Raw genomic sequence first — 26,598 nt, forward strand, 5'->3', positions numbered from 1 at the left:
TGACTTCTGGCCCTCCGAGAGGTCAATCTGAGCTGGGGATGCGGTCTGGACATGGTACATACCATTTCGATGTCTGGATCTCATGAACGGCAAGGCCAACAGGCAAACAAACCAGGGAACTGTTTCCCCATGTCACAGAGCATCGCTGTTGCGGACACTGCTGTCGAACGCCCGGCAGTCCATGTGAATCATCCGATCCAGCGGCAGCAACGATAGTCAAAATGGATTGCTCGTATATGACATTCATTTGATTGATTTGGCGGGCCTTTGCAGCATGTGCCTCTGGAAGGCAGTATCGGTCAACCCACAGGTACTGATATCCGAGGCCTCGAACAACGTTTATGCTGTCCTCGATCACCTGAGGTAGTCTTTTCGGCAATTTCTCACCATGATTTGTGGGTGCCTTTGTTGGCTGCTTACCCCAGACATAGCTGAGCGCCACGTACGGAGCGTCCCATCCAGCCTTCCAGAGATTGACTGTCCGGGCGACACAGTCAATGACTCGAAAGGCTGCAAGCTTGGGAGACGCCAATGGTGCACAGTCCAAACCGTGGCGCGTTTTGCAACACTGCAACCGATCTCGTATCGTCACGTAATTGACCAACCCGCCGTGCTTGACCGCGCTGGCACTACCCACGAAGGTCAGGCCCGGAAAGAATTGATCAGAACTCCGGCTCGAGTCGAACCTCAGCTTGTCAGGTCTAATGGGTTGTAAAGTGAAAACAATATCACCTGTCTGCAGATCCATATTTCGCAGCCAACATTCCGGATATCGACTGATCTCGTACGGTTTTCCGAACTCGCCCATGCAGTCAATGCCGACATTTTCGCGCATTTGGCGTAAGCCTCGAAAGAAAGTACAGAGCCGGCAATTTGGATCCTCTATGCTCGATAGCTTTCCGAGCTTCGCGATTTCCTGCTGAGTCTGGCTTGGTGGTGCAAGATCAAGCCTACTACATTGCTCACAGAGCCCATCCTGGTCGATGATGGAAGATAGCTGGGGCGATGTCACCGGTGTTGCAAGTGGGCCATAATGAGTGCTGGTCCCTGTAACCTGGCAATTGTCCATCTGAATAGCCCGAGGATCGGACGCTGGTCATTCAGAGGGACAACATTGACCAGAAGTGATCGCGCTATGGGTATGCCGTTGCCAGTCACAGTGGTGCCGACCGTAGGCTGGAACATGTTCGATCGATGCTGCGCCTCACACAGGCAGACAGTCCGATGAAAAGCGACGTCTTTGCTGAAGGCGGCACTATCACGGTAGGCCCGTCGCCCATTGCGAAGACGAAGACAAGTAACGTTCAAGTAATTACCTGAACCGTAACATGTAGTAGATTTCAGGTCGTCGACTTATCAGTCCGGGTCACGGTTAGCTTGAATGGAAGAGCAATGTGGGGCAGGCTGTTGGGCCAAAGTGCCTGCCAAAGGTCTTGCATCACTTCTCAAACTGCAGGCCAAGAGGTAGGCACGTTCGAAATTCCCTGAAGGACTCCAGATGAGCATATCCAAATGGAGTATTTGCCATACGGCTACCTTGCCCACTCACATGCCATACACCATTTGCGTACAAACGCCTTGCTATTGACACACGCTTCTCTCAAACCCGGCCTGTGAATCCATAACCAGAGAATTGTGCCCGGAGGCCGCCTGGTCAGTTCATATGCCCAAAAGAGCTTTCCAAATTTAAATGGTTGAGCGCGTCTTGCGCTCCTGCTCGTGCTCCTCGGCTTCTAGCGGAAGATCCGATCAACCTCCTCAACCAACACAGTCACGGCCTCATTCTTGGCCTTCGTATCACCCAGCTCCCTCGCCAAGCTCTCCGGCCGCATAATGGTCGGTGCAAACACCACCGCAATATTCGTGCTCGTCATCAAGTTCTCCTCTTTCAGCTCCACCACACGATCCAGATGCCTCATCAGATACTCCAGCACCTCGTAGTGCACAGGTGGCAACGCCTTGACGGCCTCGCGCATGGCAGCGACCTTTTCGTCGCGGTTCTCGATGGTTGTGGTGTCGAGCAGCTTATCGTAGACGTCGAAGGTGATCAACGGAATTGGTAGCTTCCGGAAGTACTGCTTGAGGCCGGAGGTGATAGCGTGGATGTCCATGTCTGGGTCGGAAATGACCTCGCTGATCTCGTGTGAGACGACGGAGGGTCGCTCAAATACGTCGCGCACTTGCTGGACTTGACTATTGCCGCCGGATTTCCGGTAAATGCCTTCGGTGTCCATGCCTGGAGCAGAAACGTTAGCACGGGAGCAACTGTGGAATGTACATAGTGCTCTTACCTCGCGTCTCGACTTCATCAATGCAGCGCTTGACGATGACGGGCACGCTGCGACCTTCGTACTCGGTACGTTGTTCGAGATCAGAGCCGAAGAGGTCTAGACTGAGTTAGTACGCGAGAACGACGTGCTGGGTTGTATACTCACGAATGCTAGCATCGAGCAGACTAGGCTCACTGTTGTTACCCTGCCCATACATGCCCTTTCCACCAGCCTTGGGTCCACCGCCGAAGAAGCCAAAGCCCTTGGCGTCTTGACCTTGTCTAGGCAAAGTCGCTCCATACTCAGGACCTTGACCAGCAGGTTGCTGGCCGTAGGCACCGGTCTCAGCAAATTGCAGATCGCGGCTGTAGTTCTGTTGTGCGGACGAAAAAGCTCCTTTGATGCCTTTAGTCACGCCCTTGGCAACTTTCTGGCCTTTGCGCCAGTCGAACTTCTTAGGTTGACCTTTTCTGATATTGACAACCTGCGGTCCCTGCAGCACAGTCACAGGCTCAGCTTCCCCAGCACCCAGCGTGGTACCAGAGTCAGCTAGCGAGTTGTCGGTGGACAGGTTACGGGAAAGCGTGGCCTGCTCGATAGACTTGTCCTTGTGGTGAGTATAGATGCCAAGGCCGTTGACCTGTGTCTTGGTCTGCTCTGGAGTCTGGCCGGAATTGGCTTTGTAGAGATTCTGGATCTGATGAACCAGCTGATTATTCAATTCGGCCAGTTGGGCGTTCTTCGACGACAATTGTTCGAACTCAGCAAAGCTCTTGTCTTTGACTGTTGTCAAATTGGCGATTTCTTCCAGGAGACTGTTGCGTCTCTCGATCAAGTCTTCCAGTTGAGGTGTGAAGGAGTTCTTCAGTCTCTCGAGCGAAGCAGCAAACTCGCGGAGGACAGTATTGGTCATCTTGCCAACGTCCATGGGCTCCTTGTTCGCCTTGACAGCTGCGAGATGTTCGGTCATGAGCTCGAGCTCTCGGACGACGATCTCTTTTTGTGTATCGAGAACGACCATAGTTGATCGCTTCTCCCTCAATTCCGAGTTGACTTGACTGATCGATTGCGAAGACGCGATCTGGGCCTCAAGTTCCGCAATTCTCTTCTCCTGTGCAATCAGCTTGACGCGCTGATCTCGTGTCTGGTTTTTGTAGAAGGCTAGCTGATCGCTGACACCATCTAGGGAGGCAGTGCTGGGGCTGCTGATGTCCTGCAGAGCAGGCGATCGAGGCCACTTATCCCGAGACATGCGACCAGCTTTGTCACTGTAGCTTCTGCCGTGACGGACAGAATTCGAGACACGTTTGAGGAATGACTGCTCGGCGTTCTCGTTGCCCAGTATTCTTGCCATGTCTTCGTCCATGGTGAAGTCTCCGCCAGCTGAGTACCTTGGCAGAGACGGCGACTTCTGCGCGGCTTTGAACATGTCGGACTGAATGGTACTAACGGACTCGTTGCGGGACCGGGCAGAACCAGGAGGTGGCATGGGAGCACTTCTAGGTTCAGTGAAAGACTCTTTCTGGTCGTGAGTAGGTATGGTAGGAGTATCGTAGATGCTTTTGGACTTGGGCGATTCGATGGGTGCAGAAATCACCTTTCCACCGTTGACCTTGGCTGCCTCGCTTGCGTTGTTGGGCTTTTGATTCATCACATCACCTAACGAAGACGGTGTGTTCGTGGTGTTGATCTCTTTCCGTGCAATAGTCTTGCCTTGGTTCATCTTTGCGCGGTCCAAAGAGTCACCGCGTTTCGGTAGCGAAGCAGCTAGGAGAGCTGGGTGTTGAGGTGGCCGCGGAGATTGATCGATCGAAGGACTGTCGTCGATAGAATGTCGCGGTGTTGTGTAGACGTCAGCGGGATCTTGTGGTAGGGCAGTAGTGTAACCAGTTGTGTAGCCACTGTCAGATCGAGAGCTTTGCGACGAGTGCATACGCTTGGTGCTTGGCGCATCCTGCAGCTTGAACTTGTCTTCTGTAGTCGTCGATCCTGTACGAGCACTCTGAGACGTACTGCTGGACTCAGAGAATTGTCGTTCAGACGGCAACTGAGGTGAGGCAACAGTCGAATTGTTGAGACTGCTGCTATCGTCCTTCTTGTTGCGCAAAGTATCCGAGGACGATTGCTGAGACCGTTGCAGTCCCTGAAGCTGCGAAGTGATGTGAGGACTCGAGATCTTGGTAGACTGCGAGTTCTGACTTCGCGAAAAATAATCGCGCGGACGTTCCTCCGTGATCTTAGGAACCTCTCTCTGTTGACTTTGTTGTGGTGGTGACTGAACAGCCGGGGAGGGGTCAAATGCAACGGGGACCAGGAATTCTTCCCCAGACGCAGCAGGCTCCGCTTTTGGTGCAATGAATGAACCACGTTTGCCGTTGAATGTTGTAGAGGGCAGTGTGAGGCCGCCCTTGAATGTGCTGTCAGGTTCATTGCTGGGTGAATGGCTGTTCAGAGTTGTGCTGCTAGTCAAGTCTTCTTCTCTAGAATCTGTCTGTCTCAATCCTTCTACAGTCTTTGATATTGATGGGACGCTAGAGTCTAGTGGAGGCGAGACATAAGGACTGCCATACTCCGAATCCGTTTGCTGGTATGGTGCCGAATCCGATGGTGGAGGTGGCGGGAGAGATTTGTCGAGATGTATGTTGTTGGACAGTTTCGAACGTGATGCCGGATTACGACCTGTCTTTTTCCGCCGCCTGGCCATGAGAGCTTCATGACAGTCCATACAGAAGATGCCTTGTGAAGTCCGAGCATATCGAAGATTCTCGATCTTCTTCTTGCAATTCCGACACTTGAAGCAGTCTGAGCAGAACGCCTGGTCGCCAGTCAAGATAGCCAGATCCTCGATCTTTGAGCCACATCCTGAGCAGCTGTATGTGCAGTTGTTGCAGATCAGCGACCCATCACCCAGTAGGAGCAGGTTCGCATCCGAGTCGAGCAGAGTACCGCAGGTGTTGCATCGGAAGCAGTCAATGTGCCATCGGTTTCCAGCTGTGATCGATCAGTTTCTGTCGTTTCTCCCAACTTGGTCGAGTACTTACCGAGTTCGAAGGCTTTGCCCTCTTCCAGAATCTGGAATATGGTTAGCAGGCTTCAGTCCCCAGCGCAAGGGCTCCTTACCTCGCCGCATCCTTTGCACGGGAAAGCAACATCATCAGCGTCGTACGGCGACTCTGGATATGGGTTGCCGGACTCGACAGCGGCAGCGGCCATATTGAGAGCCTTTGCTGTGACAAGTGCCTCCTAAGCGATACACCGCAAGAAGCCCAAGCACAACGTCTGCACGACCGCGCTCCAGAAAGCAAAAGTGCCACTTGTTGCTATGTCCCACACATGTATTATATAGCCAGACCACAATCTCTGTTATGGTGTTGGGTTCTGCAGCCGAGCCTGCGGCTGTCAAGTCCTGTACGAATGGGTCGAAACAGAATGTGTACAGTAAGGGTGCCGACTTGTCGCTCGACAGGCGGCTGAGATCGTTCGTCGCTGAGAGCAGAAGGCTGATGGTGCTTCTTGCTTGGGTGTAGTCAATATTGTTCAAGGCCCAGCTTGTTGAAGTCGACAGCGCAGACGCTCTAGGGAGGCGGAGATGGAATTGGGGCAAAGGCGCAGTGCAAGCCAAATTGTAAGCAACCGATTACACCGAAATCTGGCGCTGCGTGATGTGGCAAGAGATGGATGTCATGAGAGAGCGTCCCTTCCAGAGGAGCAGATTATTTCTATGGCAGTGCAGTGAAGAGATGCTGCTCGATGTCGCAGAAGTGAATCCTCGACAGCAGCAGCCTCTTTTGGTGCCTCTTTGCAGAACTCCACCGGCTGCATTCGCTACCTACTCCTTGGCATGATCTTCTTCAAGGGCATATGCACCTCCTACCCCTCAGCCAGCCAGATAAGTTCATGCCCGTATTGCTCACCCACCCTCTACTGCTCAGGCATGGTCTATATGGCTAAGTTTGTGCTGTTACTGGTTTGATGCATTGTGGCCAGGTCTGAGCCGTGGCGCGATCCTATCTCTTGCTACATCGAAAATAGGACGTGGGTTGAACTACAGCTAACTAATGACCTGCACTAGCAAACCGCCCACCCATCAGCGGCCTTTCTCGGTCAGTATGCGGTACCAGAAACCCCTTTCTTCTGCATGATACTACAACCACCACAGCCAATGCTCTGCAGCAGTTCTGCTACGACTTGACCTGGCGCTGTGCTCTCAGACGTTCTAAGGACAAAGCCGTACGACCTCAACAGAAGAGCCCAAGCTGTCAACGCTTCAGTTCGTCGCCAAATTTCGTTCACTGCTTGCCCTTGAGGAGACTTAGAGGCTAAGCTACACCAGGAGAGCATTTGTTTCAGATATCTGAAGCCACAAAGGTGCCCACCCCCTGGCTCAACTTGGGCAAGCCTATCGTCAATTTCTCGTCCACTCAAACAAGCGCGGAGTGTTTCCAGAGGTTCCCCACAACGCGGAAGCCGTTTTGAACATCACTCCTTGAGTCCTTGGGGCACTTCGCTCGACCCTAGCAGCAACGACGGTGAGCGAACTGAGATTCTGTACTGGGCAAGGCTATGGACTATCAACAAAATCTCCTTCTAGTACTTGCTTAAACAATCTGCGAGTTGCCTCATCTCAAGGCCAAGATGTGCAGTATGCAGCAGCTGAGTTCAAGTTGTGCTTGGGTCTCCAGGCGCAAGTGCAAGACGATTCAAAAGCCTGTCATTATTGTCCTTTCAAATGTTGAAGGTCCTCGCCGCTATCCTCAGATCGAACGATAGCTCATCGGAGGGATTGCTGTCACGTCCAGTACATAAACTTACTGGTCTCCTCCAAGGCGTGACAGCCCTACTCACGCCGGTCGAACTGTCACCAGCTCTGACCACGCACTAGACACTCCCACCTTCTGGCGCAATGACAGACTCGTACGTGAATGGCGGTAATTGTCCAGGAACAGCAGGACCGCTTCGGCAGGCACAATTTGATGAACTTGAGTAAGGAGATTGTAGTGATCGAGATGAAAATCGTTATTGCCTGCCTACAAGTGCTGTATTCCTTGGTCAGTCTAGCGAGAAGGATCTCGCGAAGTTGATGCGCTGATGCAAGAGTCGGGCCTCTTGAAGGGTTTGCAGTACACCATAGCACCAAAGCGGTGCATCTGTCTATGTTTGCTTGCGACAGAAAGTAGAACAGCTGCACGATGTCTCGCTATAGTCGGTGCCGTTGCACTTAGAAACAAGCATTTTGTGTTTGCGGAACAGACCCTTTTTGCGGGTGGCGCAGCCTGGCCGGGAGAAGGGAAAGCCCGCAAAGGAACTCTGAATCAGCGGCCTACATGCTTGCTTTGAACCGCCTTCAATCGGTAGAGCCGAATGGGAGAGCCCTCGCGTTGCTTGAGACGAACGCGACAAGATCAACGCGTAAAGCACGCTCGAATCAAGAATTGATGCATGCAACGACGATCTCCATGACCCGGCTCTAGCGAAATGCTGCCACGAGTGGCTCAGGCTTCAGGGAAAGAATTGGCGGGGCTTCGGTTACCCCTGTTTACTTTGCCAGGTGCCCGGCCTGTCCCTTCGATCTGTGATTCAGATGTGTTTGACAGGGAAGACGCCTGTTTGAGGCAGCCAAACATTGTCGGAGAATACGATGTCTTGCAGTGTGCTAGACCATGAGGCTCTGCCGATCAACGGCAGTTGTGCGTATTCAAGGCATTACTATCCGCAAGAACAAGTCGTGGTGTCGGTCAATGGCCAGAATCGTAAATATATCAATCTCCAGAATGGCAGCAAATGGCAATAGATCTACAATGGTATCACTTTGCCGAAGGACCAAGCATTTCCATCTGCCTTCCAGCACCATCTTCAGTGTGGTACAATCATCAACTTTGTGCGGCCAGGCCACCGCGATTGTTTGCTACGTTGTAGGTGGAAGGAGTTGCTGTATATGTACAGCCTGTAGTCGTGACATCGGAGCTGGGACAGGTAGCACAAGATCGCTGCTTGAAAGGGTCACTGGGAGGTTTCTCGAAAGACTCGCCCGCCTCTTCAACGACCGGGCCGCAGGGTGGTCGGGACTTTGCACGGATCTCGACAAAGTGTGTCCAAGGGTCTCCTGAGCCACAACGTCCGGTGTGGGTTGCAAAGGCACCGCCTCCGTCGATGCGAGAATAAGAGCATTCAATAAAGGACAAATGTTTTGAGGCATACTACTGTTATGGACAGTCATAGTTACTCGGCAATAGTGCGAGAGCGTGTGGTGGTGTCTGACCCCTGAAGCACCTCCTGCAGCGTTCCGCAAAGCCAAAATGCTGTCCACTTTTTTCTGCTGCCTCGACTCACTTCAACCTGCACCTTGCATTCAACCACTTCAACGACCGTCAATCCTTACCAGCAATCCCAGCCTGCCCGTGCTTGTAGCAATAATACGGTCGCTCGTTATCAATAAGCATTAATTCTGCGCTTCGCCACAATTTTCGACCCTTCGCCCCACGTTGCCGAAGATCACCTTTACGAGCGTACTACGCCATCGACATTCCCCAACGCACTCTATCCGTTCAATTGTCGTCCTTTGTCTCACGCCACTACCACAGACACCGTCATAATCTCATGAATACGACTGGCGCATTGATTTATATCTGCTCGGACCAAGAACCTGTCTTGGATGGACAAACCACGCCCCAACTTCATTGAGTTGCCCAAACATGACTTCCGCGCCACCTCGTCCGCCAGTCACCGCTCTGGTTGGACCTCACCACGAATACAGCACTTCGATGGCGACATCCCGCCGGCGCTATCTCCGCTCGATGCCTTCGCTGCGCAGAGCCGACGACTGGCGCGCGAATTGGAGGAGACGAGGAAGCAAGGGCAACGGCGCATGAGCAGACTTCCTCCGCAGATCGTCAGCCAGTCTCTAGATGAGCATGAGAAGAACAAGCCGCAGATCTTCAGGCAACTGTCGGCGGAGGATGCGGTCCCTCAGATTCCACAGGCTTTCAGACAAGACTCTGGCACCAACCCACAGATCTTAGAACCGAAAGAGCGCCCGCAGTCCTCATATCCGATGCACAGCGGTGTGCCCTCTCGCGCCGGCAGTCATGACAGCCAGCCCTTCATGACTCCTCTCGAGGAAGCGCCTGATGGTAACAGCAGTTTCTTCGACGGACCACGGGCCGAGTCGCCAGCATCAATGCACCGTCAGGGCAGTGATCTGAGCCCTGTGAAACATAAGCACTACGACCACCTACGCTCCGGCATGTACCGCCAGTCTTCGTCTGCTTCAAATCCAGACCTAAGCTTGGCACCACCAAGTGCCGCCTTCGCTCGACGACCTCATCATGAAAGTTCCGATGACGAATACACCAGTTCGAACGCCGGCTCAACCTTCTCTCAGATGCCACGTAAATTGTCTTCCAGCAGTGGCGTATCATTACCTCGCTCGTCCGCATCGATATACAACCCGTCCCACGATCGCTCACCCTCCTTGAATTCAAACAAATCAACACAGTCGAAAGCTCGATCCGCCATGAATTTCTCCCGGCCCATGAGCTCTGCTAGTTCTAGCAATCTACGGGTCGGTTCACCCATTTCCCAGGACGGCAACAGACGGATATCAGCCGCATTCGACGACTTGCCCACGCCCTCGCAGTCCTTCGATGACTCCCGATCGGCCGTATCGGAAGGCTTCATTGTGGACTCTTCGTCGTATACACACAGCAAGTGGACACTTCCGAGAGGTCGCAAGTCTGATCGCACCTCTGCGCTCTTCCAGGGACTCTCAGGGCCCGACTTCCAATGGCAGGAACCGAACGTGCCGGGCACACCGCCATCAGAAGCTCGGCCGAGTTATGAGCTCCCCATGCCTTCGCCTGGCATACTCAAGACTTCGACAGAAGAATCTCGCACAGAATTCGCCTTCAATTTTGAGCCCGCGAGGAGACCGAGCTCATCATCTGGTCCATCTGGTCTCGCCATTTCAAGCGATGCTTCCGTCTCCACCGTCCGGCCGAACACTTCTCACGCAACGAGAACCAATTTTCAGCCACCACCAATTCCCACAGATGAGATCTCTCAGTCTTCCCGATCGAATAGCACCGTCCGGCCAGGCACATCACGGTCTGCTAGCAACTACCAGTCAATGTCATCGGATGACCACCTCACGAAAGCCATCGATCTGCATCAGGCGGGAAGTCTCAAAGAGTCAACCTATCACCTGCGGATCGCCGCCAAGCAGGAGCATCCCACTGCCATGCTTCTGTACGCACTAGCTTGCCGCCACGGCTGGGGCATGCGCCCAAACCAAACAGAAGGCGCCACCTGGTTACGGAAAGCAGTCGACCATGCCATGTTGGAGGTTGCCGACGACGAAGATCCCAAGTCGAAGGCCGACCTAGCCGAGTCAAAGGCGCATAAAGCCCAATTCGGCCTTGCGATCTACGAGATGGGCCAATGTCATCTCAATGGTTGGGGAATGGAGCAGGACAAAGCTTTGGCATTGAGATGCTTTGAAATTGCTGGGAACTGGGGTGATGCCGACGCATTATCAGAAGCTGGCTTCTGTTATGCGCAGGGTATCGGATGCAAGAAGAATATGAAGCGTGCGGCCAAGTTCTACCGCATGGCGGAGGCTAAGGGCGTGAGTATGGTTGGAAATAGCTGGTAAGCACTTCCATTTTCCATCAGCCAAAATTTGACAGTGTACTGACACATATTACAACAGGATTCACAAGGATAAATACAATGACGACGACGATGATGACAGAAGTGCTCGAAAGGGCCGCGCTAGCAAGGAGAGCGAGCGAGAAGAGAAGAAGATCAGAGCAAGGAGCAAAAGCCGCACGAGGTCCATTTTCCAGCGAAAGAGGACGGTGACATAGGTTGAGACTTGATACCCGACAAAAGTGCAAATTATGGCTATATGATTTTTCAGCCCTTGAGCGCACATTCTGGAGTGAATAGCAAGCATGCGGACTGTGGTTCTCAGCTACGAGAGACGTGGTCACAAGAGTTGTGGTTCTGTTGATATCTGGACGTTGTCAATCCTGCCTATCTGCTAGCTGAAGATACGGCGCACAGTAAAAGAGATCAGTTAGACATGAACAAGTCTATTTGACAAAGGTGTTAACCACAAGTCTTTGGCTCAATCATCAGTCTGGTCATGTTAAGATGCTCTGAATCACACCGGTTTGGCATGCGGTACACTCATCGTGCGGTCGTCGTGGCGGCTTCCCCCAAGTTCTCTTCACGAGTGCATATATATCCCGGATCCAAATGATGGACGAAATCCGGTCAACCGGTCATAGCTAGCGCTATTTTGTCAGCCGGCGATTTGTAGCGCTGCCGTCATCCGGCCACAGACAGAACCTACAAACATTCGGCGTTTCTTCGACACATCAGACGTGTGTGTCGCTCGCCATGTATACCATTCACAGAGCTTGGGCTCAACTCCACCTATCTCCTTTGCCGTGGATGTGCAGCGGGACCGACGAACAGACTCCGCGATGCGTGTATCGCACATCACCGTCATCCACCATGCCAGAGCCTTATCAGCATCTGTTCGCCTGCGCTATCAGCTCGGTACAAGACCCAACTTGGCAGGTGCGGTCGTGCGGACTTCCACGTGAATCCCATGGATCGACAGTTGGTACCTGCATTGGCTTCAAACGACTGATAACAGATCTTCATCAACGACTCAGATCATTGCGATAGGATACGGATGGTAGATGCTATCGTCACGTCATTATGGCGCCGTCAGCACGGCACTTGCATGCTGATCACAGTATCTCGCCGACGGCCTGGGCGTGCAGGATATTGATATGCGAAGTATTTCATGACCAGGCTCTGGGGGTTGAGATGCTCTTCAGCTCAAATCCTTTCTAAACACAACAATCCCCCAAAGCCGTGCCATTGGTAGCAGCGTGGACGACGACTAGCGTTGCGCGGCACACGACTTGCGATTGCAGGAAACCATGTCTGACGTCGAAGCAGCCCTTCCCAGCGGCGTCGGCTATGGCGTTGTCGTGGGTGTGGGAGCGTTCTTCACGCTCTTGGTACGTCTCTCCACGAACTGGTCACACCGATGCTAACAACGCTCCAGATGATTGGCTTGGCACTCATCCAGGTAGACAACAGCAGCGGTCTCCTACGTCAGCGCAACTAACGTCTAGCAGAATAGATACACAAGCTACGACACCAGGACCAGCGAAGAGTTCAACACCGCCAGCCGAAGCGTCAAGCCAGGCCTTATCGCTGCTGGTATTGTGTCCGCATGGACCTGTAAGTCTCTCGCGGGGTGTCAACATCATGTCATCTGACCGCCAGTCAGGGGCTGCTACCTTACTACAGTCTTCGACCGTAGCCTACACGTATGGCGTGGCTGGTCCATTCTGGTACGCTGCTGGTGCTACTGTCCAGATCTTGATGTTTTCCATTCTGGCTTGTAAGACCAAGATGTATGTATACCTGTAAACCTGAATCGGGCGAGGCATCAAATTCCCGTTCCGGGTTCTTCTCGATACATGTTCTGACTGACGCAAAAGGAATGCTCCTCGCGCCCACACCTTCCTGGAAATCATACTATATCGCTATGGCAAGCTCGCTCACTGCGTGTTTCTGTTCTTCGCACTTGTCACCAATATTCTAGTCGGCTCACAGCTGCTGCTTGGTGGCTCAGCCGTGTTGACAGCGCTCACTGGCATGAACGTCTATGCTGCCATCTTCCTGATCCCGCTCGGCGTGGTGTTGTACGTCATTGCCGGCGGACTACGAGCCACTTTCCTCTGCGACTATAGCCACACCATCATCCTCATGATCATTATCCTCTATTTCATGTTCAAGATATATGCAGAGGGCGATCTGATAGGCTCACCTTCTCGGATGTACGATTTGCTTGAGCGAGCGGCAGAGCTGAGACCTGTGGATGGCAACAAGGATGGATCTTATCTGACTATCAAGTCGAATTCAGCACTGATCTTTGGTGTTATCCAATTGTGCTCTGGGTGTGGCACTGTCTTCCTCGACCAAGCGTACTGGCAGCGTGCTATTGCATCGCGACCCTCGACAGCTGTCCGAGCATATATCCTGGGAGGCCTGGCTTGGTTCGCCATTCCATTTGGCTTCGCGACAACCCTCGGTCTCGCGGCTGTTGCCTTGACTGACAACCCCTCGTTCCCAACATATCCTGAAGTACCAACACGAAGTCAGATCTCCTCAGGCCTGGCATCAGCCTTCTCCGCGTCCGCCGTACTTGGCAGTGGTGGCGCTGCAGCCTTACTGATCACTCTCTTCATGGCAGTCACGTCCTGCGCCAGCGCTGAGCTCATCGCAGTCAGCTCTGTGCTCACATTCGATGTCTTCAAGACCTACATCAAACCCAACGCCAGCCCGAAGACTCTCATTTTCGTATCACACGTCAACGTTGCTATCTTCGGCTTAGTCATGGCAATCTTCGCCATCATCTGGCAACACGCCGGCATCGACCTAGGTTGGCTGTTCCTATTCATGGGTCTCGCCATCGGCGGTGCCGTCTTCCCAGTCGCATTCAGCATCACTTGGAAGAAGCAGACTCGCATCGCCGCCATCTCCGGCGCCCTTTCCGGGCTTGCGGCAGGTGTGATGTCCTGGCTCGTAACAGCACAGTGCTACTACGGCGAGCTGACCCTCGAGACCACAAATTCCGAGTACTCAACACTCGCTGGGAACTTGTCCGCCGTCTGTGTTGGCGGCATCGTGTCCGTCATTGTCACGTACATCAAACCAGACGACTTTGACTGGGAAATCACCCGTGCGATCAATGCCGAGAGCGCGGTGGTGGTCGACGCTCCAGAGAATACAACCACCATGTCGCCCAAAGCCGCTTCTCAACCTCCAGCCGAAACGACAGCTTCCGACTCCGAACCCGAGAAGGCCATCCCAGCCTCGCCATCACCCTCCGAAACGCCCACGCCCGACATCGAGACCCCAACCGCCACCCGCACGCTCTCCAAAGACTCCCTTCTCGAAGAGTCCCCCAACCAGCTCCGCCGCGCGCTCAAGACCGCCATCATCGCGTCGATCGTTATTCCTTTCATCATGGACTTTTTGGTCCCGATCCCGATGTTTTTGTCGCACTATATCTTCTCCAAGGGGTTCTTTACGGCTTGGGTGGTGATTAGCTTTATTTGGGTGTTTACTAGTGCGGCTATTACGTGTATACTTCCCATATGGGAGACGAAAGGGTTCATCAAGGAGGTGTTCGGGAGGATTGTCAGAAACGAGCGGTACTCGAAGTGATAAGCTTCAGGGGGCTATGCGAGTCGTATGGGTGTGGGGAAGATGGTACAGGCTCGGTCTGGGGGATGAATGAAGTGCCCTATGGACTTGGATTCTATCATTCCAGACGATGTTCTGAGGCTGTTATTACATGTCAGATCTTCCACAGTCCGCTTCGTCCCTCACGTGTTATACATGTCGGATTGTCATCGATGACCGTTCCCCTCCCGCACAATCCTACTAGTCCTCCTCGTCCATCTCCTCCGTCTTGACATCCTCCACCTCTTCGTCAGCCTCTTCCTTCAAAGCCCCCTTCTCCGTCTTCTCCTTCCTAAACGCCTTCCGCAACTCACACTTGCCCACATTCCTCCCGCCCGCCTTACACTCATCACACTTCTTCCCATGCCCCACCAACAATATATGCAACCCATACTTATCCTCATCCGGCACCCGGACATTCAAATGCGCATACGTCTCCTCCCGATTCGCCTTCTGCGGCCGCCACCCCAACAATCCAGTAATCCGATATACATGCGTGTCAACCGCGAAATCCTCCCTTTGCAAACAGAACAGCAACACACAAGACGCAGTCTTCGGGCCAACACCCTGGAAGCTGATCAGCTCCGTCATCGCGTCCTCTGTCGATGTGGTGTGTAGGTGGTCGAGTGAGTATTTCCCGTATTTCTCGTGGACTTGGTTGAGAATGCTGATGATGACGCGGGACTTCACGACGCTCAGGCCACCGCACTTGATCGCCTCCTGCAGCTTGGACTGGCCGCCCTTAACGATGGCCTCCCAGTTGTCAGACCCGCCATAGACAGACGCCATAGAGCGCTTGGCACGGGTGGAGTTGCTGTCGCTGGTATTCTGGCTGAGGATCGTGCGGACGAGGGCGTCGAGGACGGAGGGGCTGTCGCCGCAGCCGGCGCGAGAGGAGGGGGCGACGACTTCGGTTGGGCGTGTGCGTGTGCGTGAGGGTGGAGAGGATTTTGTGTGCGAGTTTGGCTTCGGAGGGGGTGGGGTGGGGAAAGTCCGGGAAGGGGGAGAGTTTGGCGCCGGCGAAGGCGGTGTGGGCTTTTAGTTTGCGGTCGCGGAGGGATTGAGGCGTCGACTCGTGGACTTTGCGGCTTTGGTAGGGGGTGTCTCTGGTGGTGGTGAGGCAGAGGATGCGGAAGGACTTGGGAGTTGCTTGACATCCTCCTCCTTCACAGAGGCTTCGGTCTTGGTGCGCTTCGAGCCATGTTTTGCGGGTGTTGAGTCCGCCGCTGCGGAGGCGCGTTTCCGAGACCTGGTGGTGGACGGCGTTGGTGCTGCTGCTCTGACTGATGGCTTCCGAGGAGTGGTTAGCTCTTGCTTGATCACTGCATCTTCCTGGTCGGATGACTCGGACTCCTCCTTCAGATTCTCTGCTGCTACCTTCTTGGCTTGCCTTGTTGAGGACTTGGGGGCAGCTTTGGCGTCATTGTCGGCTCGCCGGCTGCTTGCCGTAGTAGTTTCTGCTGCGGTCGCGCCGGTTGACTTGCGCGTTGCTCGAACCATGGCTGTGCCGGACACGATGAGTTTGGGTCGTATCTCGCTGGTGAGTAACCTCCACATACAACTGCAACAAGATCCTCCGTGAGCGTTTGAATCAACACAGTGTGTATCTCAGTGAAGGAAAGAAAGGAGACTCTGCCAGTGTACCTACCTTCAAGTGAAATCTGGTCCATACTTTTATGATGTCAGCACTTTCAACAGATGAGATTGTGGCTTGCTCCGGGCAGGGGCCGCCAGATCGGTACCTTGCATGGGTGGCACGGATCGATCGGCGGCGCCCATGCGAGTAGATCTGTGGGCCGTGGGGATTTTGACAGAATACGTACTACACCTTTCGAGGTTGTTTTGCTCGAAGACTTCAACCGCACAAAATCACCAGGCCAAAACATCGCTGTCAAGATTGGATCGGCTCTGGTATCATTGTTATCCGAAAGCAGCTGCATCCACATCCAAGCTAACGCCACATGCGCACGCGCATGCTCTCGCTCTCATGAGACAACGCGCAAAATGAAGCGCGACATGCAAGATCACGCCGAGCTACACTTACCACGTCAACGCAAACTTAGGAGGCAGCCACGTGGAGAAGACAAGTGAAGCTGCCTGGCCGAAGAAATGACTCCTTCCTAGGCTGTGGTGGGAAAGGTATTGATGCTCTCTTAAAGCCAGCGTGACGGTTTTACAAGTCTAGACCTGAAATTAGAGCGCGGACTGCTATTACTGTCGGTGCTGTACAAGCCCAGTAAGGCAAGGCGATTCATCTCCTCTTCCATCCATGTTCGACTGGCCAAACCAGCCCACGTCCGAGGGGGAGTACTCGATATAAGATATCAGTGGCACGGCGGCCAGCTTCTCGGCTCTTGCCCGAATCGCATGCCGCGTACCGAATACCCGAACAGTCAAAAGGCGTGATTTCTCGCCGTTCTATCACATTGACACCTACGTGAACAGTGTACCTCGTCTGCTTCAAAACGGTCGTGCAAGCTTACGAGATTCTAGCCAAGGCTGCCCAACCCACACGGCAATTCCACCCATCGGCCACGGATCACTGACTCGTCCCGCCTCCTCCCCACCCCTCCCGCCCAACATGTCCGGCCCCTCCCGACTCCGCGCCCTCCTCGACCCCTCAAACCCCTGCATCGCAATGTCAACACACAGCCCACTCTCCGCCCTCCTAGCAGCCCGCACGCCCTTCCCAGCCCTCTGGGTCTCCGGCTTCGAGCTCGCAGCCCTACACGGCGTGCCGGACGCAAACATCATCTCCTACGACACGCATCTCAACCTCGTCCGCGCCATCTCCGACGTCATGCCGGCCCACCACGCCGTCCCTCCACCAGAGTCGCACAACAACACTGAACCCACCAACCCAGCTGTTCAACCAACAACACCCTCACCACCACTAATAGCCGACCTAGACACCGGCCACGGCAACGCCGTAAACATCACCTACATCGTCCCCAAGTACGCCCGCGCCGGCGCCTCCGCCGTCGTCATTGAAGACAAGACGTTCCCTAAGGACAGCAGTCTTCGCCCCGGCGGTCGGCAAGTCCTGGTCTCAATTCAGGAGTTCGTGGGCAAGATCCGGGCTGCGAAGGCAGCGGCGCGGACGGCGGTTCACGATCAAAGGGATGCCTTGCTGGTCATAGCGCGCACCGAGGCGCTGATTGCAGGACTTGGGCTTGCGGAGGCGCGGAGGCGGGGAATGGCGTATGCGGCTGCCGGGGCGGATGCGGTGCTCGTGCACAGTAAGAGCGTGACGGCGGAGGAGGTTGTGGCGTTTTGTGAGGCGTGGCCTGAGGTTGGGACCGAGGTCGAGGTGGAGCATGAGGGAAAGAGGGTAAGGGTCAAGGTGCCGCCGCTAGTTATTGTGCCGACGAGTTATCCGGAGATGAGCTTTGAGGAGTGGGGGAAGTTGGGAAAGGTTGGCTTGGTGATTTGTGGGAATCATGCTGTTAGGGCTGCGGTTAGGGGGATGACGGATGCGTTTCGGAGGATTAAGGAGGAGGGTGGGATTAAGGGGGTTGAGGGTGATATTGTGGGCGTGGAGGAGATCTTTGAGCTGCAGGGGGATAGGGAGATGAGAATGATTGAGAGGGAGTTTTTGCGTTGATATTGTTCCGAGACGGTGAGTTGCTGGGAAACTTGACAAAGCTCGCCCCACCAAGTCGCAGAAGCTACCCTGGCATGGCAAGTTTGGAGCTGCCGTCTTACTCTGCTGGGAAAATGGAAGGAGAAGTCGAGGGCAAAAACGACTACTTATATCTCTTCAGCGTAGCGAAAACCCGGGCAAATGCGGATCGGTCACGCGACTGACTCCACCGGGAGGTAGTCACTGCTCTTTGATCAATGCAGAGATGCAAGTGAATGGGCACATCGTGAATGGGTGTGCTGAGGCTGATTTGAGGTCGTTCTCAGCGCAATTTCAGAGGTCTGAGTAGTTCTGCGTACGAGATGGCAATGTGTCTGCGCTTCAAATGTCACCTGAGTGTACAGGATGGATATGGCAAGCGATGGCCCCAACAGCAGCATCTGGCAGTCAGTAGAGCCAAAGAGATGATCGTCAGCCCCTTGGTACGACCTTTTACGACCTTGAGGAGCCAGAGTACGCCGCATGCTACAACATCAGTGGCCATGTTCCCCAGTAGAATGCGCGGGCCAACTATCACGGGGTCGTGTCTATGCACCTTCCAATGAGCTTTGGGAGTGTAGCACGAGGCTGCTGAGGTCGGTAAACAGCGAATTGCGACAGAGCTAGCTGCATGGTATGTAACGGTACTTCATCGATGTATGGTCGTCTTTCCGTATTAGGAATATAATTATCTTTTTTGTCTGAATGCTCCCGGGCTGCAAGACATTTGTCAGCGCTCTCGCACGTCGTTCGAGTGTTGCGCCTACAATACCGTAAGCGAGGCCAGAAGTATCCCGACGCTTGCACAGGGCAAAGCATGGTGAAGTCGAATCATGATAGATTAGCGCATTGAGCATCGTTGATTACTACGCCGGTCGACGTTGGAACGCATAATGAGACCGGGTAAGCAGTTGCTGAGACTCATCTATCGCCGGATGACAAGAGTCATTGTTTGTGAATCCGGTTGACTACCATTTGTCGCTGTGCCCAACTGTGTTTGTGCACGCCTCCGGAGGCGACGAGACACGGATAAAACACGGTGAGCTTGTGATCCATGGATGAACAGATCTCTCTGCCTGTGGCCGTAGGTATCCTGACACGTTTCTCTTGGTCATCCTTCTACACGTCTAACACGTTGCCCTTGGTCGTCCTGCCAAACACCAGACGTTCGGAATGAAGACGGTCCCTGACATCTTTTCTTACATGTCTACTTGTGATTAGATGGCAAATGGCAGTGATTGACCGAGCGCTGGTTCGTCGAAAACACAGTGAATACCTTCTGCTTGACCAGTGAAGTGATCGTTTCGGTTCGTGCCGGGGCTTCACTCTGCTGAAGGGGTATAAGTAGCTGCTATGTCGTCGACCTCTTCTTCTTTCTCCTTTCGCGCACATGACGGAGGCTTTGGCGTCATCGCCATGCTTGGCTAGCATCTGCTGCTACCAGGCGGGGCGAAGTTCTTGGATAATCGTCCCTTGAATATGAACAGAGTGAAGCCGACATGCCGTGCCCTTGACCAGTATAGTCGTGCTACGCATCGCGGATCACCCCTTCCTCGGCCCACCACCGACCAAAGCCCATCGCTCCCTCACCCTAGCACCCACACTCCCCTCCACCTCTCCCATCGCTGCACCGCCCGCAGCAGCGCTCCCACTCTTCCACCAACAGCATCACTTCCCCCACCCCCAACCCTCACCCACAACTCCCACAACCCTCGCCGGCCTTCCCCCAACCACATTCCCACTCGCCCACACACTCCCCTGCGGCAGCACGCTCCCATCCAACACCTTCACATTCTCCTTGATGATACACATGTTCCCCACGGTGACGTTCGCGCCGATCCATACGTGCGACTTGATCTCCAGGGCGCGGATGACGGAACTAGCGCCGATGAAGACGTGTGAGGCGATTGTGAGGGGGAGGTAGGTCGTTATTGGTTGGGGAGTTGGATTAGTTGAGGTAGCCGTAGGGGTCTGAAGACGCGAAGGCGGGTGTAGAACAACACCCGGGGACAAGTAGACGTGCCGACCGAGATGAATTGAGGTCTGATTTTGGGGGGCCGAAGAGGTTGAGGTGGCGTCCGCGGATTTGGAGTCGGATGTGGCCGTTGATGCAGTGCGATTGTGCGAGGAGGCGCTGGTGGCGGGGCGGACGAGGTCGCCGTGGATGACAACGTCGTTCTGGATCACGCATTTGCCGGCGAGGATGATGTGTTTGGGGCCGAGGATTGAGGCGCGGCGGGAGATTTTGTTGCCTGTTTCCTGTACGGATCAAAAGGACTTGTGTCAGTTGAGACATTGTACGCCGGATCCTCAAAGAGCCGCATTTCACGGGTCAGTCTGAAGGCATTATTGTACATACAGTCTCGATGAACTCGCCGCGAACAGAAGGCTTCGGAGGCATGATGAGGGCGTAGCAGCTTCGGTGGCATCCTCAGGATTACTCTTGCGACCGTACAATCATCGCGGATCGTGTACGCTTCTATGAAGATCGCCTGTAAATGACTCGATGCGAAGTTGTCGGTGTGATCAGAAGAAGATCCATCGAAATCGCGTTGAAAACGTAAAGTTTATGAGCATTCCGAATTAGGAACCTACGCCTTGCCCGATTCAGCTTCTATGGGTTCATTCCCAGCGGCGGCTCTCAAGATCTTGGATATCGGATAGTATGATCGCTCCGCCGCTTTTGTCGCAGAGAAAGCTCGGGGTAGTCGAGGGGAGGCTGTGCAATGCGGATTGAAATCTTCGTACAATGCTTTGCCAAGGTCTCGCTTCAGCACCAGGCAAGAGACCAACTGTCGAACTTTGTAGGAGAAGTGAGGTAGTCAAACAAAGGCAGATCTACTGCAAGGATGGCTTTTATCCATTCTCACCCTAGACCATCGACAAGCTGGACGATCAGCGACACTCGCTGAGATGCCATGAACATAGTTGTCGTTACATCGTGTCATGCTCGCTCAATCATTCGCAAAAGTCCGACCCAGAATCGCCAACATATGCATCAATATGCCGATACCTCGATCAAGGCTGATCAGAAGACTCATCAGGTAAAGTCCACGGTGTTACCCTGCCTTCCTTCCCTCGCCAGCCTTGCCTGGGCACGCTCTGCTCTCCGCCTTCGTCTATTGTTGGCGTACTCTGTTCCAGCACTACTTGCCTCGGTTCCTGGACTCGTGATACTTCCGGGAGGCGCCAGATTACTGGTTGATCCAGGGATCGGCGGAGGAACTGGAAGCGTGTAAAGCTGTCCTGTCCTCGGATCCACAGCTTGTGTGCCGGGTGTGGGCGGCGTAGGATATGGCACTTGCATCGGGGGCGCAGGGATCTGAACGGCGCTCGGACCCGCCGCAGCGGCATTGGTTGCTGCTTGTTGGGCTTCGAGCGCTTCCGTTCTTCGCCATCGTCTATCAGCTTTGGTGTTGCCTGCCACTTCGCCCAAGTCAGAGCTACTCAAACTGGAGTTGCGCCGCCGTCTGCCAGCGGCAGAAGCTCTTCGTTCACGCCTCCGCTGCGCTGCTTGTTCTTCCTCGGTCAACTTTCGTAGCGTGACGTGGCGGCCGTCAGCATGCTGCTTGACGTGGACGCTGACTGGTGGCGTTTCGCCAGAATCCGTGTTTTGATCCTGCCGTCGACGACGATTGTTGATTGCATCGGTTGCCATAGCACCCGCGGCCGCGCCCGCAAGGCCTGCTGCTATTTCGTTTCGGTGACGATGCTTCTGCCGACCATCCGCGGTGGTGTAGAGCTCGCTACCTGATGATTCGGAGCCATACCGATGCGGCGGAGGCACAGGTGGGATGTTCGTTGGAATAGCTGTAGGTGGTCCGGGCATCACAATGGCCGGATCTGCGCCAACAGGACGAATTCGGTTACGATCAGCCAGAGCAGAAGCTGCTGCAGCACCGGCAGTGCCTGCGACGGGAAGGGTGCCTGGCTCATCCATGATGCTTGACATGTCTGATGCGGTCTGACTTCCCATGCGACCGTGACGATGTGTTCGTGGTGGCCTGACTCCATCCCCAGTGTATTTGTGCGCTGAGTTGGCGCGTGCAATTCTCTCTTCCTCCAGTCGCTGCTTTCGAAGCTCTTCCGCTCTTCTCTCTTCCTTCTTTTGGCGTCGGTTCTTGAACAATGACTTGACTGCAAACATGGCGCCTCCCGCGGCAAGAGCATTGCGAATGGTGTTGCCCTTTCGGTCCTGATGTGATGGAGATCCTGACATGTATGAATAATATGAGTATGCGTCGTCAGACGGTCTTCTTCCAGGAGTCAACGGAGCGCCAGGTGTGGCAGAGCCGGGTGTCATAGGTGGTTGGGCTAGTGGATGAGACGGTCTGACGTGACCAGGGCTCGGTCCGCCTGGCGTCACGGGTCTGTGAGGTAGGCCCTCCTCGACTCGCGACATTGAGTCGGAAGTGCTCGTGTACGAGGTATTGCCGCCGAGAGGAGGCCGGTAGGGACCAACGTGTGAAGCATCGTCGCGTTCCTTGCGCCCAAACAAGCTCCTGACGGCGGCGACGCCTCCCGCAACCGCGCCTACTTCCATAAGCCGCGTTCCAAAGCCAGTTCTCTGCTTCTGAGGTCTTTGCTTCTCTTCTTCGCTCTCCCACCATGACGAGGCACTCGATTCGGTTCCTACGCCAGGATGCGGTCGTTTCTCTCGGTTCTCTCGATCTGATCGTCGTCGCCATAGTGCAGCTAGTCCAACTGCTCCGGCTCCAGCTGCTAGCCACTTGCCCATTCCACCGCCTTCCTTCTTGCCTGGTCTTGTGGTGACATGTTCGGTGTAGTAGCTGGCATCGCTCCCTCCATAGCCTGTTCCATAGCCGCCATGGCGTTCGATCCGCCGACCGGCAACCCATTCCAGTACGAAGTAAAGTACGAGCAGACCAAATACCCACAAGGTGTACAGAACGAAGAGGAAGGCTGGCGATCCATACAGAGTCAGGCCCAAGGGCACTTGAACAATGCCCAGCAGCGCAGTCGCTCGACCCAGCCATGTATGAATCATCAAGCTCAGCGGCCAGTGTAGCCTGTTCTTCTTGCGATTCCTCCACAGACATCCATTGATGGCTTCGAACCACAGCAAGGTGTACAATGCTACGCCGATGCCATGATGAGGATTGCTCAGACTTCGCTCCGGGCCGACTGCAATGAAGCCCAGGATGAAAGCGACGGTGGCTAGCAGCAGTGCTAGTATCGATAGCCATATGTGCAATCTTCTGGCCCAGAACTCATGCCGGCCGAGGAATCGATGTAGAAGAATGGCTCCGGGAATGAGGCCGAGGAATGTTATGGCTGCTATGACAGCATGCGCTCTGATTAGACTGTGGTAGCCGTTGAGTGAAAAGAAGCGATTGCCCATTCCTACAATATTGTTAGCATCTTGTTCCTTTCCATACATATAGCATCTATTCTACCATTATATCTCATCGTTGCAAAGTTGAGACCGACCAGATTCGGCAGCAGAAATGAGTCTCGGCCTGCGTCCCAGGTGCCATCACCAACATGCATTGTGCCCGAGTTGTATGTGCTGCTCCCCGGAGGAGCAAGATCAGACATGACGGAGGCTCTCAGGAGGATGACCTCCCAGCGATTAGGTAGGAACGACCATGCGCCAGCGGTAACGTATCGTCGAGGATGCGAATGAAGTCGGAGTTATCTTTTTTGTTTATGCTCAACCGGTTTTGGAGACGTCGAGCTGCCGAGGATGGAGGGGTTTCCCAGGTCGTCACAATAGTCGATGCGTTGTTGATTTGATGCCATGCGCAAAATGCGACAACTTATTTGGTCGTCGACGGTTTGGACGACAGTGATCAGTATTCGACGGCAATGAACTGTCGACGGCGGTCTAGAGGGGTGGACCGGGTGAGTTGGGCAGATCTCTTGAACGGCTTTTCTACAGGGATGGTGCCAGGTTGCTGAGGGGACGCACAGCTTAGTGCCTCCGGAAGTACCCCTCCTCCAGTCACCTTTACGCCATTCTATAGTGCATCATCACCTACGACATCTCACTGGGCCTTGGATAGAGCCTCCTTGCCGAAGCTTTGGCCGATCAAGCTCCCACTGATGCCTATCAAAAACCCAGATCCAACTTCTTGGTTCTTGGAAGCCATCAGATCTTCTCTAGAACCCTTGCATATGCATCCCTAGGGCATTCTTTTCTGCAAGGACGGCTAGAGAACGGGACACAAGGTGCACATTCCTTAGTGGTCGTGAGTTCGAGGAAGTCTGATGTTCAGCGCCTGCGCAGATGACCGACCATGACAGATGAACAACTTGAGACGTTCCTAAGGGTCTGTCGAGGTACGTACAGTACTTTCTGTGTCTCTTCCGATACCTAACGGTCGCAAAGACTATGCGGTTGGACGTATACACTTTCATGGAGTGCCTCATTTTATCCGCAACCACTGCTGAACTGGAAGCGGAAATCAACACATGGACTGACTATCGAGTTTCCGCTGCTCAACGTCGTCGGTTTCGGTAGCTACACTATATCGACGGCGGCCTTCCTATATTCGCCAGTCATTAAAAGCCAGTATGCTGCCCGACATCATGGCCTTGAACCGACCGTACGTTTCAACGATCTCGTCTTTGGCCTGCATGCGGTCGTCCTGGTCGTCCTAACGTATAGCCAATTCTATCCCTCACTCTGGGGGTTCACCCATTCAGATCGCCAACGAGCAAATCGCCCGGTCGTTGGTTTGTGTATCGCATGTGCACTCGCACTTGTCATCATCGCCTTGCTTGCTGGCATCAAAAACGGCGTCGAGAACCAGGATCCGTACGACTGGGCCTGGATCGATCTGATCTATATGTTTGGTTACATTAAGCTGGCTGTCACATTTGTTAAGTACATTCCACAGGCTTGGCTGAACTATAAGCGCAAATCGACAGAAGGCTGGAGCATATATCAGATCTTGTTCGACATTACTGGCGGAGTTCTGTCCATGATCCAGCTCATCATCGATGCGAGCTTTCAGGATGATTGGAGCGGTATCACCGGAAACCCGCTGAAATTCGGTCTCAGTGTCGTGTCCAGCGGATTCGATTTGCTTTTCATTGTGCAGCATTATATCCTGTATCGAGACTCGGATCAGCGGCAGAAGCCTCGGGAGGAAGAGCCTCTCCTGCAGCAACCCGAGACCTGAGTTGAGCGTTGGGCGCCATCATAGTTGATCATCTGTCGTGAAGGCAAAAAGCCAGCCTAGGGCGTTATTATGCGCGACCGCTGGTAGACGTTGTGGTTGTCTCGTCTCTCGCCAGCACTTCTGGACCGGAAGCTCGCAACACCGTGCGCTCGATCATGATCTTCAAGCATGTCGCTGCACGGCCTGCTCGCAGCGAATTCGGCAAACGTCTGCGAGCGAAGTCAGACGCTGTTGCATAGCACTCTATATGTGGCCACCTCAGAATCGCCACAGATGGGGTTATGACCTCCGTTCGCAAACAGAGGAGGCTCTGAGACGGTACCTATCTCGCGAGTCGCTCACAGAAGTCTACCGTGCGGAGGCACTGCGCGAGTGGAAGCAGGGTGACTGGAGTACCTACACTCGTACAGAGGCCTCGTGTATCCGATAAGCTGCATTCTCGGATAGAAAGTCGGTCGACAACAGATCTGTAGATGGCACAGGGCATTAACTGCTCAGATGACCATGGGTGCTTCGCGAGTCTTCCCGTTGCGGGACATTCTCTGGTCGTGAGCTGCCCATGTCACACCTTTCGAGCATCCTGCTGTGTGCCCACTGGCAGATCTCTGTATTATTGGTGTGATATTGCGGCTATTATGAGCCTCAGACCGAGGCGCCAATGCGAGGCTAGCTCCAACGCTCGGACCACCTCGCAGTAAGCGGGCGACTGCCCACGCTTTTGCGGATCCCTCTTTCAAGAGGCTCTGCCTGAGGTGAGGACCATTCGCAGCGTTCCCGAATCCTGACAGCTCTGCAATGACGGCAGGATTGGCTACCGAATTGGACTGCAGCGGCTTCGTCCTGTGCCGTTCCTGTTCTCGGTGTAGCAAAATGTGCATTCACTCGCTGGTTCTTACCGAAAAAAGCCTAGAAGAAAGCGGGGAGTCAATTCTGCCTCGCAACGTGCCTGGTTCGGCGAACGTTCTAGAGCACGAGCTCTGCATACGAGGATCGCACTTACCCAACGACAATGCTGGCAACCGCAGAACAATACGATTGGTAAAGAGCAATCAGCCCCATCGTTAGGCAACTGAATCGTCTTCCTACTCTACATAACAACGGCCCGCTGCACCGTCGTATATTCCTAAGCACGTCGCAATCGGCCCAGCACTATGCTGTGAGAACTGATTTGATGCGGCTCCAACATCTCACGCGTGAACCTTGCACCGATTCTTGACACACGATATCGTACACAGACCGAACTCGATGAACAGACGCGAAGCTCCTCACTTTCCACAGCACT

General features: G+C 54.1%; 9 protein-coding genes across 9 annotated transcripts; 4 read left to right on the forward strand and 5 right to left on the reverse strand.

The window, feature by feature from the left end:
- Positions 1-1,733: 1,733 nt before the first annotated feature.
- AB675_7083 (Beta-chimaerin) lies at positions 1,734-5,483 on the reverse strand (the record flags this gene model as incomplete). The annotated part of the gene is made up of 5 exons (XM_018147424.1): positions 1,734-2,236; positions 2,292-2,387; positions 2,436-5,261; positions 5,312-5,342; positions 5,391-5,483. 5 exons carry the CDS (start codon positions 5,481-5,483, stop codon positions 1,734-1,736), a joined length of 3,549 nt encoding a protein of 1,182 aa, XP_018003410.1.
- Positions 5,484-8,922: 3,439 nt separating this feature from the next.
- On the forward strand, positions 8,923-11,134 carry AB675_7084 (Protein DSF2; the record flags this gene model as incomplete). Its single annotated transcript, XM_018147425.1, has 2 exons — positions 8,923-10,916; positions 10,978-11,134. 2 exons carry the CDS (start codon positions 8,923-8,925, stop codon positions 11,132-11,134), a joined length of 2,151 nt encoding a protein of 716 aa, XP_018003315.1.
- Positions 11,135-12,226: 1,092 nt separating this feature from the next.
- AB675_7085 (Urea active transporter) lies at positions 12,227-14,528 on the forward strand (the record flags this gene model as incomplete). Its single annotated transcript, XM_018147426.1, has 5 exons — positions 12,227-12,307; positions 12,355-12,378; positions 12,428-12,533; positions 12,583-12,709; positions 12,797-14,528. The coding sequence occupies 5 exons, from the start codon at positions 12,227-12,229 to the stop codon at positions 14,526-14,528; spliced, it is 2,070 nt and encodes a 689-aa protein (XP_018003428.1).
- Positions 14,529-14,747: 219 nt separating this feature from the next.
- On the reverse strand, positions 14,748-15,335 carry AB675_7086 (putative DNA glycosylase; the record flags this gene model as incomplete). The annotated part of the gene is made up of 1 exon (XM_018147427.1): positions 14,748-15,335. The coding sequence occupies one exon, from the start codon at positions 15,333-15,335 to the stop codon at positions 14,748-14,750; it is 588 nt and encodes a 195-aa protein (XP_018003449.1).
- Positions 15,336-15,584: 249 nt separating this feature from the next.
- AB675_7087 (uncharacterized protein) lies at positions 15,585-16,046 on the reverse strand (the record flags this gene model as incomplete). The annotated part of the gene is made up of 1 exon (XM_018147428.1): positions 15,585-16,046. The coding sequence occupies one exon, from the start codon at positions 16,044-16,046 to the stop codon at positions 15,585-15,587; it is 462 nt and encodes a 153-aa protein (XP_018003487.1).
- A 1,081-nt stretch (positions 16,047-17,127) lies between these two features.
- Positions 17,128-18,150, forward strand: AB675_7088 (Phosphonopyruvate hydrolase; the record flags this gene model as incomplete). The annotated part of the gene is made up of 1 exon (XM_018147429.1): positions 17,128-18,150. The coding sequence occupies one exon, from the start codon at positions 17,128-17,130 to the stop codon at positions 18,148-18,150; it is 1,023 nt and encodes a 340-aa protein (XP_018003259.1).
- Positions 18,151-19,836: 1,686 nt separating this feature from the next.
- Positions 19,837-20,569, reverse strand: AB675_7089 (Dynactin subunit 5; the record flags this gene model as incomplete). The annotated part of the gene is made up of 2 exons (XM_018147430.1): positions 19,837-20,427; positions 20,528-20,569. 2 exons carry the CDS (start codon positions 20,567-20,569, stop codon positions 19,837-19,839), a joined length of 633 nt encoding a protein of 210 aa, XP_018003569.1.
- A 639-nt stretch (positions 20,570-21,208) lies between these two features.
- On the reverse strand, positions 21,209-23,727 carry AB675_7090 (uncharacterized protein; the record flags this gene model as incomplete). The annotated part of the gene is made up of 2 exons (XM_018147432.1): positions 21,209-23,532; positions 23,586-23,727. 2 exons carry the CDS (start codon positions 23,725-23,727, stop codon positions 21,209-21,211), a joined length of 2,466 nt encoding a protein of 821 aa, XP_018003156.1.
- A 701-nt stretch (positions 23,728-24,428) lies between these two features.
- AB675_7091 (Cystinosin-like protein) lies at positions 24,429-25,316 on the forward strand (the record flags this gene model as incomplete). The annotated part of the gene is made up of 2 exons (XM_018147433.1): positions 24,429-24,461; positions 24,621-25,316. The coding sequence occupies 2 exons, from the start codon at positions 24,429-24,431 to the stop codon at positions 25,314-25,316; spliced, it is 729 nt and encodes a 242-aa protein (XP_018003369.1).
- Positions 25,317-26,598: the final 1,282 nt, after the last annotated feature.

This window comes from Cyphellophora attinorum (genome assembly GCF_001299255.1).
Source record: "Cyphellophora attinorum strain CBS 131958 chromosome Unknown Contig5, whole genome shotgun sequence".
Lineage (NCBI taxonomy): Eukaryota > Fungi > Ascomycota > Eurotiomycetes > Chaetothyriales > Cyphellophoraceae > Cyphellophora > Cyphellophora attinorum.